The following is a 14,898-nucleotide window of genomic DNA, read 5'->3' on the forward strand; positions in this document are numbered from 1 at the left end:
AACGGTAGGTATCTTAAACAGAAAAAAGGCAGCTGTCTGTTTGTCTGTCTCAGTAAATGTGCATTTGTAATTAAAAGACAACGTCTGCTACCATTAGAGAGTTAAACTTACTCTTATAATGGGCCATGGAGCTAGGAATTGCTTTGAACATCCACGTGCCATGGCTTATCACGCCCTTTACAACATATGGCTAAATGAACTGAGCAATCAAGCATGTAGTCATCTTTACACCAAATCTGCAATACGCATTAGCATGTAGTCATCCAGCAGTCTCACTAGGAATTACTTTGCTCCCAGACGTTCAGACCATGCACAGTTCCCAGTACCGTGTTAAACTAAAACAAGAGTGCAACAAGAGTCTCACAAGAGAATTGCACCAAGAGGACTGCTGGATTCAGCTAAAAGTGGTATAATTTGTCAGTGAATATGCTATAGCAGCAGCAGATTCCGAATCAGCCGGCACATGTTTCATCACAATCACAGTGCACTTCTGCAATCCCAGAAGTATCCTCACTCTCACTAAATATTGTGGATTGTCCAACATTCGTTCCGAGATCATCAGCTACCATAAAGGCCCGAGCACCATCCTTTTGATGTACCCAGCTGTATCCACGACCTTTCACAACACCACGACTACTCATCAGTGCCCTAACAGCTGATGCATCGCCATGTCTGCCCAAGGAAGCATATATGTTTGATAGAAGCACATAAGGTGATGGATTCTTTGGGTCAAGGCGGAATAGATGCTTTGCAGCACATTCCCCCAGTTCAGCATTGTGATGTACCACACAGGCAGCTAGTAGAACTTCCCACACTATAGAATCATCCTTGTATGGCATTTTATCTATTACAGCCTCGACTTCAACAAAATGACCAGCCCGCCCCAGTGCATCTATGAGGCAAGTGTAATGCTCAACTAGTGGTGTAATCCCATAATTGCTCTCCATGGAATTAAAGAATACAATGGATTCATCGACAAGCCCAGCGTGACTACATCCTGTCAGCACAGCAATGAACGTCACACTGTCTGGCTTCTGTTTTGTAGTTAGCATGTACTCAAACAATTCTACAGCTTTCTCTCCAAAACCATTCTGAGCATATCCATGTATCATCTCATTCCATGCCACTATGTTCTTCGCAATCATGCAATCAAAGGAAAGGCGTGCATCATCCATGTTGCCACATTTAGCATACATGTCGATCAGGGCACTGCCAACATAGACATTCTGATCATAGCCATCTTTTAGAACCTGTGTATGCATCTGCCTGCCTTGAGGTATGGATGACAATCTAGCACATGAGTTGATCATACTAGCATAGGAGGATTCTGTGGGAAACATTTCGTTTTCTCGCATCTGCTTGAAGAAGTTGAAGGCCTCTTCATTCAAAGAATGGATAGTCAAACCTGATATCATGGAATTCCAACATACCACATCTCTTTGTGTCATCCTATTGAAAATGGTCTGAGCAAAACCAACCTGACCACATTTTGAATACATATCCACCAGACCATTTGCAACAAACATGTCGTTGTGAAGCAAAAGTCTTACTGAAGCAGAATGCAGTTGCTTGCCCAGTTCCAAAATTCCTAATCTAGAGCATGAGCTGAGGATCACAGCCAAGGTTGTCCTGTCAGGCTGCACATTTTGATGTTGCATCCTCCTGAACAACTCAATTGTGTCCTGGTGCAGTTCCTCCTGGCAGTAACCAGATAACAGAGTGTTCCAAGTAGTCACACTTGGCTTTGATATCTTCTCAAACATTGCACGAGCAGAAGGAACATCCCTCGCCTTAATACAAGAAGCGAGCATGTTACTATAAGTGACCTCATTGGGCTCAAAACCTGACTCTTGCATGAGGTCCAGCACTCCCATGGCCTTAGCATAGAGGCCCACCTGGCCATATCCAGTTATAAGGATGTTCCAAGAAACGATACTGACGCTGGGCAATGACTCAAAGACTTTCATGGCCTCGTCCACCTCCATGCACTTTGCATACATATCCATCAACGAGTTTCCAACGTGTTGGTCTGATCCAAACCCTTTCCTGACAACCAATGCATGAATGCACTGTCCAAGCCTGATTGCACGAACGATGCTGTACTCACAAGAGCAAGCCTGTGCACATGCGCCGAGAACACTGGAGACAGCCACCGGATCAACACGGACCCCGCTTCTGCTCATGCGTGCAAACAGCCTGAGTGCATCGTCCACGGCCCCGCTCTGCGCCAGCCCGCCCATCATCGCCGTGAACGCCACCTCGTTCGGGCGAGCCATCCCGTCGAACAGCCTGACGGCATCATCGACGCTCCCGCACTTGGTGTACATGCCGAGGAGCGCGTTCTCGACGAACTGGTTCCCGTCGAGCCCCACCTTGACGGCGAGCCTGTGGCAGCGCCTCCCGTCGTCGAGCGCGGCCACGGCGCCGCACGCGCTCAGCACGCTGGCGAGCGTGAAGTGCGTCGGCGCGAGGCCCTCCTGCAGCATCCCCTCGTACATCCCCAGCGCGTCCCCCGGCGAGCCCGACCGCGCGACGGCGGCGATGACGGTGTTCCAGGAGATGGCGTTCCGTTCGGGCATTCCGCCGAGCAGGTCCCGGGCCGCGGCGAGGTCCCCCGCGCGGCAGGCCGCCGAGATCGCGGCGTTGTGGGAGTAGACGTTGGGTCGGGGCAGCGCGCGGAAGGCGCGGAGCGCGTGGCACGGCAGGCCGGAGAGGGAGTAGAGCTCGACGAGGCGGTTGAGGAGGAAGGTGTCGGCGGCGAGGCCGGCGGCGAGGACGCGCGCGTGCGCGGCCTTGGCGTGGGCGCGGCTGGGCTTGGGGCCGCCGCTCCGCTTGATGCAGGCCTGGAGCACGGCCGCGAGCTGGGCCGCTAGGTTCGCCATCGCAGTCGTCACTCGACGTCAGTCACAACATTTTATACTGCTCGAGAGATTTCAATTCGTGCCTGGGCCGTAGAATTGAAGTCCAGATCCTTCTTCCTTCCTCTACTTAGCCCGCTTTAAAAAAGTCCTAGAAAATTTTCTTCATTCAAAACGACACGGCTCTAGTGTATTCATTCATTATCCGATTTGCCGGATACCAAGATGAAACAAATTCTAGAGTCGTGTCTGACCATTCAGGTTCAGTGTTACTCTAAACGTTTAAACAGATTAAATAGTCATTTAAACGGACTAAACAATGATTAAACAGAATAAACGGTTGATTAAACATACACAGTAAGTCACTATGTAGCATGTACACGGTATGTGCACGGACTAAACGGCTGTGTAGGCGAACAGTGGATACCCTGTAACAAACCATAAGGGCAAACAATCAGATACCCTGTTACAAACCATACGGGCAAAACGAGACTTTCCATCAAGAAAATGGTGATCTAATACAGTCTCAAATTTCATTTAAAACGAAGTTAAAACATTTCCAATACTACAGTCTTTTCACTCCTATAGCAAAGATACAGTTTTCCAAGCAATTGGGGGAACTCTATTGGTGGGTAGCAAATTAAAGATACAGTTTCCAAGCAATTGGGGAAGGAACTCTATTGGTGGGTACGGATGTGGGGGCAAGGACACTACTAGACACGTGACAAGGTAGTCATTCGGCGAAGAATAAACATAAACGGAGGAAATAGAAGGAACAATCCTGGATGGTTGGACCACGATCCGACGATCAATGGAAGAACAAAGGGGAGGCTTGGCTGGTGAGCACAGGATAGAAAGAACAGGACGGGTGCCGGCCTGCACCAACTCGACCAGCTCAACGATCGCAATCAATCGACGCCTTGTTTTGCGTCACCGTGTCTCGCAAATTATATTGTTGCCATCCAGCCCCGCGCGAGACCCCATCAACCTGGACGATAATTTTTTTTTTTTTTGAAACAATCAACCAGCTAGCCGGTAATCATATGGACTGGGCCGGCCGGTCACATCAAGTCCACGAGTCACCCCGTCGGTTTGCGCGCGAATTTTTAAACGCCTCGCTCCTTATCCGCCGCTGCCACCTGATTCTGATTGGCGCCTCGCCGTCCGGAGTGCCCTGCCTGCACAGGACCCGGTCGCGCGCGCGGAGCCCAGTCGTGTGTCCAGGAGGCCGGAGCAGGCAGCTAGCGCAACCATGCAACCTGCCAACCTGGGCTCTGGCTATATATATTCGCGTCTTCCACCAAGTCCTCTTCATTCTCTCGTCGTCGGCGATCACGCAGGTGTGCTCTCTACCGGAATAGCCGAGAGCTTGAGGCAGCAGCCAATCAGCAATGGCCATGGCCAGGTCTTGCGACCTCGTCCTGCTTGCTCTTCTTGCTGCAGCAATGGCGGCGTCTCTGCCTCTGGCCCTCGCCTACGACCCGAGCCCTCTCCAGGACTTCTGCGTCGCCGACGCCGCTTCCGATGGTACGCGCGTTTCATCGTTCGTCCACCATGCGCTTGCGATATGAACTCGTCAATGGCGGCCTTGCTAATTCATATCCTGATGGATCGCGCGCAGTGTTCGTGAACGGGGCGGCGTGCAAGGACCCGGCGCGCGTGTCGGCCGGCGACTTCGCCTTCTCGGGCCTCGACGCCCCCGGCGACACGGCGAACCCGTTCGGCTCCAAGGTGACCCCGGTGGACGCGCGCGCGGTGCCGGGGCTCAACTCGCTGGGCGTCGCCATGGCGCGCCTCGACCTGGCCCCGGGCGGGCTCAACCCGCCGCACACGCACCCGCGCGCCTCCGAGGTGCTCACCGTCGTCGAGGGCCAGATGCACGCCGGGTTCCTTGCCGCCGACGGGACGCTCTTCGCCCGGGTGCTGTCCGCGGGCGACGCCTTCGTGTTCCCCAGGGGGCTCGTGCACTTCGAGTTCAACTTCGGCGCGGGCCCGGCCGTGGGGATCGCCGGCCTCAGCAGCCAGAACCCGGGGCTCGTCCGCGTCGCCGACTCGCTCTTCGGCGCCACCCCGGGCGTCACCGACGACGTGCTCGCCAAGGCGTTCAGGATCGACGCCGCCACCGTGCAGAGGATCAAGGCGCAGTTCGCCACTAAGAAGTAACTCGACTAGCGATCATCGTTGGTCTCCATGGGTGTCAGTCAATTTGTGTGATTGTGTCGTAGAAGTTTGATTTGTTATGATTAATTTCTCCTGTGTGTGGTGTATTTATGCACGCCCTCTGAAAATAAATTATTTTTCCGGTCAAAAGTTGACATCTTCATTGAAACTATTTATTGTAGTTTTTAAATGTTTTCCTTTTTATATTTTTGTACGCACGGATATTACCCGTATTATATTTTCAGTCGATTCCTCCTATGCAATGTGAGAATTTGAGTTTAATCCATGGCCTTCGAAGTTCATAAAAGAACATTTCAATATTGTAGTCTCTACACCACAGCGTTAAATATTCAGTTATTATTACAAATCAAGAATCATGTATGGAGGAAAAAAATGATGAATTTAACAAATAGCTTATTATAAACAAAGCTTATTACACAACCGCCACATTTTTTTGCGAAGATCTATAAAGCCATGGACTACAACACTCGACAAGTCTCTGATATAGTATTTCTACCCTCCTCTTTCTGAACAAAGTACAAAATTTTATCCAGTGTGTCGTCTTGAAAAGTATCAGTAAATAAGGATGTGTTCACTTTATCAAAACAATATCGTTTCTGTTTAGCCATGGCCAACTAACAACACTTACACTACTAAATATTTTGCTTCCACCTACCCAAATCCCAAACAAACTGGACAGAGATTGTCACACAAGCATGGGGCCACGTAGGTAACCAGCAGATCTGTTGAGCCGGGAGTGTCAGGAACTCAGGATGGGCTGAAGCAACAAGATGCAACGGGTGGGACATGACATTTTAGTTTTCGTTAAAAGGAAACAGAGCGCGCTGCCCCCAATCGGCCCAACTAGCTGGAAACAACATTATTTTTTTTCATAACTACTTGAGGCACATAGGCATTCTATGTAAATTAGTATTTTTTTAAAAACTGATCTCTAGGAGAAAAGACCACCCCACGATATTGTATTAAAAAAAATCTTTTCACACATATAAAAAAAATCTGAACTCCTACGCCACACGTACGGGGCGGTATTGTATTAAAAAAAATCTGAACTCCAACGCCACACGTACAGTGGCTTGTTGCCCGTGAGAAAAATTGAATCCTTAACCGTCTTTTGGGGACAAGCGAGAGAATTTTTTTTGTGGCAAGATGGGAGTCGAACTCCCGATCTGGTGATTCCCATCACGGACTTCCACCAGCGGGGCTAAAGCCTGCTTGCTGACTAGTGATTTTTTTTGAACTTAATCTAGTGAATTTTTGAGACGTAGCATCTAGCTTGATGGGCATTTCGTACTTAGCATTATTCTTACGAAGATTGGATAATATATATAATTAAATACGTTAACCAAAGCACGATTATGAAGTTGCATTGACTATATCATCCATCTAAAAGGCAGTGTCGCAGAGGAAAAGGAGTCAGGCATGCACTTCAAGTCTTCATCATCCTCAGGGCCTGTTTAGTTCCACCACAAAATTTTTTGCATTGGAATCTTACTAATTTGAAGTACTAAATGAAATCTATTTACAAAACTTTTTGCACAGATGGGTGGTAAATCGCGAGATGAATCTAATGATACTAATTAATCTATGATTAATCAATAATTAGCTGACGGTTACTGTAGCATCACTGTTGCAAATCATGAATTAAGTAGGCTCATTATATTCGTCTCGCGATTTACAGCCCATCTATGCAAAAAGTTTTGTAAATATACTTCATTTAGTAGTCCATGCATGTGTCGAAATATTCGATGTGACGGTTTTTTTTGTATTTACGAGGTTTATGGGATGGAAAGCCCTAAGCGGTGTTAGCCTTGCACTGGGACCCGGTAAGGCAGATGGTTTTGCAACTGGATCAGATGTGACTAGCTAGGCCGTCGGAGCAAGTTCTGAAGAATCTGATGAGCCAATAATGATGATGCGCCATTTAGCCTAGATCCGAGGGAGGAGGATAAGCACCGGACGACGCCGACGGACATCTCACATGCGGATCCCCGGCAGCGTGTGCTAGCTACCTAGCTAGCTTTCCGATGACGAGGCACGCGCATGGCATGTCCCGTTGGTCCTCCCGGTCTGGGCCAGCGTGGCTCAGAGCAGCGTTTAGGCTGATCTCAGCAGCTTATCTAGCAGCCTGTGTATATTATCCACGCCAGCGGCATGTGGCTAAATTTGAACCGTCCGGCAGGAGACTTTAGAATTGTTTGCTTGTCTTCTTGGCCTGCTGACGAAGATTTAGACTGCTGACGTGGACAACTTACATAAGCGCTAGGTAGGCTGCCGAGGTCAGTCTTATAGTTACGCCCACTCGTCCGCGTCTCAAACGCCAGATCAGCTCACGCAGGGTGCGGTGGTGGTGGACCTCACGTACCATTCAATCCTCTGCAGAGTCTGCCGGCAACGTGGAGCAACGGCAGAGGTGGTTGGCAGGTGCACAGTGCAAACCGCTCGCTTCAGCCGGCGTGGAGTGAATCGCCGACTTCATTCTCTCTCTTGATTTCTCTCTCCCACGTCGGTTCGAGCTGATGTGGATCTCTATTTCGCCGGCTAACGTGGCTCCATAATACTTGCTCATGTGGCCAACAAGCAAATAAAATTCCTATTTGTTTCCGCTTTTCTAGACTTCACTTTCGTAAGAATCAGAATTCTGAGATAAGCCAACTGTGTAGAGAATCGGCTGTCTGAATAAGCTGGGTGTTTGGCAATCCTGATTATTTTGAGTCGATTCTCTGAGCTGAGTGGTAAAATGTCTGAAATACCCTTAAGGCTGATAATATCTCATTTATTTTCTAAATACGAGCATAATTCAATAATTCTTATAATTTTTGACAATCTTGACCACATAATTATATTACTATTAGATCAAATAGATTAATATCACAATTACACCGAGATGTACCAGCACTAATTTCTAAACATTGAGTACATAAATGATGGAAACAACTAATTTCTAAACTAAATCAGTCAGTGTCGCCGGCGCTACTCCAATCAGCACAACTTCAAAGGGTGGGGGGGCGCACTGCAGGGCCGGAGCCGGCGGAGGATATGCTCGACGTCGTGGAGGGAAAGGCCGTCAATCATGGGCCGGCGGTGCTGCTCCAGAAGGTAAAACAAGTGTGGCGGCGTACCTTGGCAGGGAAGGCAGCGACTGCTCTGGTTCCTTGTAGATCCGGGGGTCAGGGACCACGGGTGCGCGGGGAGGGGTCTCAGGGAGGGAGGCGCTGGGAGGAGGGCACGGGTCAGGGCCCGGCGGGCGCACCTTCACTCACAGCGGTGGCGGCGCGATTCCAGGCAACCATCGCAGATCCAGGCGGCCTGGAGCCGATTCGGCAGGGAGGAGGGACGCCCGGAGCACAGGGCGGCGGCACAGCAGAGGGCCGCCAACGCAGGAGAGGGGCGGCGACGATAAAGGGCAGGGGATGTGGGGGGTATCAGGAGGAGAGGGGTAACGGGAGGGGGAGGAGTATCGGGAGGAAAAATGGCTCGCTTCTCCCGTGTGCGAGGTTGGCGATGCGTTGGGAAGAATCATGTTTTACGTTATATCGGAGATTCCCACATAAGCAGCGTTTGCGATAAGCGGGGAAAAAAAAGCGAGACGTTTGTGCGGGATTTTAGCTTATTCTCATCGAGAATCAGCTTTTAATCAGAAACAAAGAGGCCCAAAGGGCAGAGCCGGCGGGCACGCATGCAGATCTGGCTGGCCATCCACCCACAAGGCCACGAACGACCGTGATCCATCATCCATTCATCAGTTGAGTCCTGTCCATGCTGGCTAGCTCGCCATGTCGTAGCTATCCCATCCCAAGGTATTCCATGATCGATCGATCGATCGTGTCTCAAATCCAACTCCCACCACCGATGCTCGTAAACAAGGACACCGATGCTCGGGAAGGTTTTGGAACCAAGCCGGGCCGGCTGCAAACAGCCGTGACGCTGAGAGATCAATTCGATTCATCCATCGGCCGTGTTTGGATCACAGCCTGAATTTTTTTTTACAAAAAGACAAATACATATATGGAGTACTAAACGAAATTTATTTGAGAAATTTTTTTATGAATGAATGTAACTTTTCGACACGAATCTAATGAGCCAAGTTCCATCATAAATTGGCTACATTGATGCTACAGTAACTGTGCATAACCATCCACTGATCGTACGGTCAAATACCTATTAGCTACAATAATTGCTACAACATTATAGTCGTGGAGCTAGTTTTATAATTAAACTTTATTTAATACTACGAGTACTAGTTAGTGGTCAAAGCATAAAAAAAATTATAAAATTTTTTCAGAGCCATCCAAACACGGCCATCGCCTTGAGGACGAAAAGAACAAGACAAGACACTAGCAGTTGTTGGGTTGGGTTGGGATTTGGGAACACCACAGCGCGCGTGGTCTGCTCTTGAAAGCCGATTACCATCCGTTGACCAGACTACCCATACCCGCTGATGACGCAGGCCCCGTTCGTTCGCCGTTCCGGAGCAATCTCATGAACACCCATAATTTTATGAGGCCCTGTTTAGTATCAAAATTTTTTTTATAGTACCTGTCACATCGATTTTTTGACACATGCATGAATCATTAAATGCAGTTGAAAAAAATAATTAATTACACAGTCTAACTGATTAGCACGAGATAATTCTTTTAAGTCTAATTAGTCCATAATTGAACATTATTTATCAAATAACAACGAAATGCGCTACAGTACCAAAACTCAAATTTTTTTCGCGAACTAAACACAGCCTGAAATTCTTCGTTGGTGTTGCTCATCAAATCCTCATCGGCTTCTCGTTCACCGATACTGTACCGCTATTATAGTATCCACTAATTTGACCGTTTGCCGCTAGTTCAAGATTCCCAATCAAAGCTAGCCGTTGCCATGTCGTCGACACCGAAAGTATAGATTAGAAGTCGTCACATGCGGTGTTTGCCATATTTATAAGTACTATATGTCATAGATAGATCGTATAATCTATTAATACAAATGTTAACAATATTTTATATGAATTTATTTAAATTTGAAATTGTTTAACTTCTAAAAAACGAGAGTTGTATTATTTTTAAACACGGAGCGAATATTTTGAAAAAAAAAATGCATACAACGTTCGCTCGCGATTACAGCGGTGCGCCGGCACCACACAGCGCGGCTCACGTCTGCATCCGCACACGGCACTCTCCAACGCCCCCACCCGGTAAACGAGTCGGTGTCATCACCGCCCCCCCCCCCCCCCCCCCCCCCCCCAAATCCCCTCTCCCTCTTCCTTCAAGCAATTTCAAATTCCTCACCCGGTAACCTCACCTCACCCGCAGGGCCTCCCCGTCAGGCCGTCACGCCTTCCCAATAAAAACACCCTCCCACCAGCCGCTCCCCACGTTTCACCCCCAACCTCGCGCGGCGCCTCCTCCCTCCCAGACTCCCTCCCACCTCGCCGCAACCCTAGCCCCACCGCCTCGCCGCCGCCGCCTCCGCCGCCATGAGGGAGATCCTGCACATCCAGGGCGGGCAGTGCGGGAACCAGATCGGGGCCAAGTTCTGGGAGGTGATCTGCGACGAGCACGGCATCGACCACACGGGCAAGTACGCCGGCGACTCCGACCTCCAGCTCGAGCGCATCAACGTCTACTACAATGAGGCCAGCGGCGGGCGGTTCGTCCCGCGCGCCGTGCTCATGGACCTCGAGCCGGGCACCATGGACTCCGTGCGCTCGGGCCCCTACGGCCAGATCTTCCGCCCCGACAACTTCGTCTTCGGCCAGTCCGGCGCCGGGAACAACTGGGCCAAGGGGCACTACACCGAGGGCGCCGAGCTCATCGACTCCGTCCTCGACGTCGTCCGCAAGGAGGCCGAGAACTGCGACTGCCTCCAAGGTACTATCGTCCCCCTCAACAGATCTGGCCGTCCTGTTAGAAATGTTGGCAGTTCCGGGGCGTTTTGGGGGCTTTCAGCTTGCGGATCTAGTGCATTTTGCTTAGAGTGATATGTCGCAATGTTCTGGTCGCGGCTCGTAGATCTAGCCGTTTGTTTGATTTACATCGAAACCAGTAGATCTGGGCGTTTTCCCCACCATTTATGTGTGTGCATTCTATTTAACCGCTTACTGGATGAAATGCTTGCCTCGGTTTCCACGGATTATTGCTTGCCGTGCGTTGTTATACGGGTCAAAGTACCCAGATCCCGTGATTCTGCAATTGCTCGAGTGGTTCTGGTAGCTAGCAGCAAGCTTGTGGCGTTCAGGACATTTAATTTGGCATTTCTGTGCGCATGGTTAGACTTGATTGGCATAATCCCTAACAGAAAATTTATTTGGGCTCTATATGTTGGCTCGCGTGTGGTCCTGTCAAAGCTGTATTAAACCATTCAACTTTGGAGATGTGAGCTCATGTAACTGATGAGTAATCGCAACAATTTTCATCTCACTTTGTATTCAAACTCTATTGCTTGTTCCTGACTCTTTGCACTTTTTATATAAACTGTTAACTTTGTTTTCATTTGATCAGTTTTGTTGGACTTATCTGATACTTGTATTTATTTTATCTGTGTATGAAGATCATGCAACTGGCTGTGCCTTTTACAAAATCCATCGCCGTCCACTAAAGTAGTTTACAACTCATCTTGCCTAGTGGTTGCTGAAGGTTATGTGCTTGTGATTCATGTTAGGGTGTTGCATTTTGCTTATTTGTCCATCTTGATGTCCTCTTATCTTTTTCCCTGCATCTTGATGGACAACTAGAATCTCTGGTGTTGGATGTTGTTATTGTTATCGTTTTAATTTAGGCTTAGCTGAGAAATCATGTCTGAAATAATCGTTACATTGTCTTTTACAGGATTTCAGGTTTGCCACTCGTTGGGTGGAGGTACTGGCTCTGGTATGGGCACCCTGCTCATCTCAAAAATCAGGGAGGAGTACCCAGATAGGATGATGTTGACGTTCTCAGTTTTCCCATCGCCGAAGGTGTCTGATACTGTGGTAGAACCTTACAATGCTACACTCTCCGTTCATCAACTTGTTGAGAATGCTGATGAGTGCATGGTCCTCGACAATGAAGCTCTTTATGACATCTGCTTCCGCACTCTGAAGCTTGCTACACCCACCTGTAAGTTTGGATTGCTACTTTGCTCAGTTCCTGCATGCAGCTTCAGTATTTATTGATCATTGATTTCATAAAGAGATAGGAGCGCTTGGAGACTAGCTATTAATGTGCCTGAACCTTGAACTTATTTCTTTCGGGTTTCATCTCTAGCCTACCCCAACTTGCTTGGGAAAAAAGGCTATGTTGTTGTTGTTGTTGTTGTATTGATTTCATATCATGGTACAGAAGTGGATTGTAGCCATCCCCATGTGAAATGCTATGATACAAATCTATCTCTTGTGATGCTGTAATGAATTGCATGGTCCCTGTTTGCCATTGCTGCATATTTATTGCAGTCATGCACTACTTGATTGAATTGATGTGTATGTCGGGCACATGCATTTCACTAGCATTTGGCACCATTCTATTTGTTCAAAATTTTGCTTGTACTGCAGAATGCCATTGTTCCCGAGATGCATATTCTTACCTTGTTTTCTGCCATTTAGATATGAGAAGCTGACTCTTGCCCTTTTCTGTTGTTCCAGTTGGTGATCTGAACCATCTCATCTCTGCAACCATGAGTGGTGTTACTTGCTGCCTGCGGTTCCCAGGCCAGCTGAACTCTGACCTCCGGAAGCTTGCAGTCAACTTGATACCCTTCCCTCGCCTCCATTTCTTCATGGTTGGCTTTGCACCGCTGACCTCAAGGGGATCCCAGCAGTACCGCGCCCTCACCGTCCCTGAGCTGACCCAGCAAATGTGGGACTCCAAGAACATGATGTGCGCTGCTGACCCACGGCATGGGCGCTACCTGACAGCCTCTGCCATGTTCCGTGGTAAGATGAGCACCAAGGAGGTGGACGAGCAGATGTTGAACGTGCAGAACAAGAACTCGTCCTACTTTGTGGAGTGGATCCCCAACAATGTGAAGTCCAGCGTGTGTGACATCCCCCCCACGGGCCTGAAGATGGCGTCGACGTTCATCGGCAACTCCACCTCCATCCAGGAGATGTTCCGGCGTGTGAGCGAGCAGTTCACAGCCATGTTCCGGCGCAAGGCCTTCTTGCACTGGTACACCGGGGAGGGCATGGACGAGATGGAGTTCACCGAGGCCGAGAGCAACATGAACGACCTGGTGGCCGAGTACCAGCAGTACCAGGACGCTACGGCAGACGAGGAGGAAGACTACGAGGACGAGGAGGAAGAGGACGTGGCTGCCTAAGCCACGGGCCCCATGTTGGGTTGTGTTATTATTGTTGTCGCTCTTAAATTGCAGTGCCTTCAGAGTTTAGATTGCTTGTGTTGATGGTGTGATGCTGCTGCAAGAGCAAAACTGTGAGATTAGTTTTAACTGTGGTGGACCTAATTACTACTAGATCATGGAACTGTTAATTTTCATATTTTAGTATCTTTCTATGTGATTGTTTAGTGTTGATTTTTGTTGGGTATGTATATGCAGCTATATAACACTCAGCAGCAGAATTTGGATTCAAACCAGTCGATTCGCATGGTTTATTTCAGGTACCTGTGCGAGAGCACCTAGAAAATAGATCTAGGGATTAAGAGGCCAAGATTTTCGTCAGATGACGATACTAGCAACAACCTATCTTATCTTACCAATGAACAGTACTCTCAGTTTTAAATTATCAGTCGTTTTGGTAGTTTCAAATTATCAGTCGTTTTGGTAGATGCGTAGCAACGGCTACAAATCTAGAAAAGCCAAAATGTCTAATAATTTGGGGCAATAGTAGTCGTATTATGTTTTTCCCCTCGCCTATGGCTTATCCATAAAAAAACACTTTAACAAACATAATAATTACTCTGATGTGTTGCTGATTCTCCAGCCAATATAGAGTATTTTTCTCACACCAAATCAGCACTAGTCAGCTAGCAATAATTTTCTCTCACAATGAACCAGCACCGGCCGCAGCCAGCAAAACAGAGTCGGTGCGAATCCTAACGAGTGATCTGAGCCTCTGATGGTGTTCGTAGGTGCGAATCCTAACGAGTGATCTGAGCCTCTGATGGTGTTCGTAGGTGTACTTCAGTACTTGAGGGAGGCTCTGAGCAGAGGTCAGACAGCGCGCGCGCAGACCGGGCACACGGCTCTGCCGGCGAAGCAGCGGAAGTGGAACGAGTGGTCGCACTGGCACGTGACGGTCGTGTGGCCGCGGCCCACGGCGCTGCCGCAGGCCGCGCAGCAGGACGGCGATCCTGCCGCTGGCGGCGGCGCGTGCGCGAACCACGCCGGAGCCGGAGCCGGTGCATGGTACTGCTGGTACTCAGACGTGCCAGCTGCCTGGAACGGATGCTGCGGCGCCGGGGCCGGTAGCGGCTGCTGCAAGGGTCGGAAGCTGAACGAGGAGGGGTGTCCCGGCGGCGGCCCCACCCCCACGGGAGGAAGAAAGGTGTAGCAGTATGATGCCTCGAATGCCTGCGGCGGCGGCGGCGGCGGTCGAAACGCGACACCCTGCGAGGCCTGCGAGGATGGCGGGCACCCGAATTGGCCCGTCGGAGGGGGCTGCGGCGTCCGGGCGAAGGCGTGGGGCGCCGCCGGAGGTGGCTGTCCATACAGGCCCGCGTGGGAGTACTGCTGGAACAAGTACGGCGCCGGCGGCGGTTCAGACTGGGCCGGCGGCTGCACCGCTGCACTATGTCTGTCTCCGGTGGCGAGTCGGAGGGCCCTGCTTCTGCTTCCACCCTCGCCACCACTGGGTTCTTCCACTCCATGTAGCAGTACGGGCACTTGTATCTCCAGGCGTGGGCGCAGAAGTGGTGCAGGGCGTGGTTGCACTCCG

At 49.6% G+C, this 14,898-nt stretch overlaps 3 protein-coding genes across 3 annotated transcripts; 2 read left to right on the forward strand and 1 right to left on the reverse strand.

Annotated features, from left to right (window-relative positions):
* Positions 1–47: 47 nt before the first annotated feature.
* On the reverse strand, positions 48–2,882 carry LOC120661268 (pentatricopeptide repeat-containing protein At4g20770-like). The gene has a single exon (XM_039940078.1). The coding sequence runs from the start codon at positions 2,880–2,882 to the stop codon at positions 453–455; it is 2,430 nt and encodes an 809-aa protein (XP_039796012.1). The 3' UTR covers positions 48–452.
* Positions 2,883–4,249: 1,367 nt separating this feature from the next.
* LOC120648156 (putative germin-like protein 2-1) lies at positions 4,250–5,021 on the forward strand. The gene is made up of 2 exons (XM_039924902.1): positions 4,250–4,385; positions 4,480–5,021. The coding sequence occupies exons 1-2, from the start codon at positions 4,250–4,252 to the stop codon at positions 5,019–5,021; spliced, it is 678 nt and encodes a 225-aa protein (XP_039780836.1).
* A 5,280-nt stretch (positions 5,022–10,301) lies between these two features.
* Positions 10,302–13,588, forward strand: LOC120661909 (tubulin beta-1 chain-like). The gene is made up of 3 exons (XM_039940953.1): positions 10,302–10,897; positions 11,855–12,124; positions 12,646–13,588. Exons 1-3 carry the CDS (start codon positions 10,504–10,506, stop codon positions 13,320–13,322), a joined length of 1,341 nt encoding a protein of 446 aa, XP_039796887.1. The 5' UTR covers positions 10,302–10,503; the 3' UTR covers positions 13,323–13,588.
* The last annotated feature ends 1,310 nt before the right edge of the window (positions 13,589–14,898 follow it).

The sequence above is a fragment of the Panicum virgatum genome, chromosome 1K (genome assembly GCF_016808335.1).
Source record: "Panicum virgatum strain AP13 chromosome 1K, P.virgatum_v5, whole genome shotgun sequence".
NCBI classification, from domain to species: domain Eukaryota; kingdom Viridiplantae; phylum Streptophyta; class Magnoliopsida; order Poales; family Poaceae; genus Panicum; species Panicum virgatum.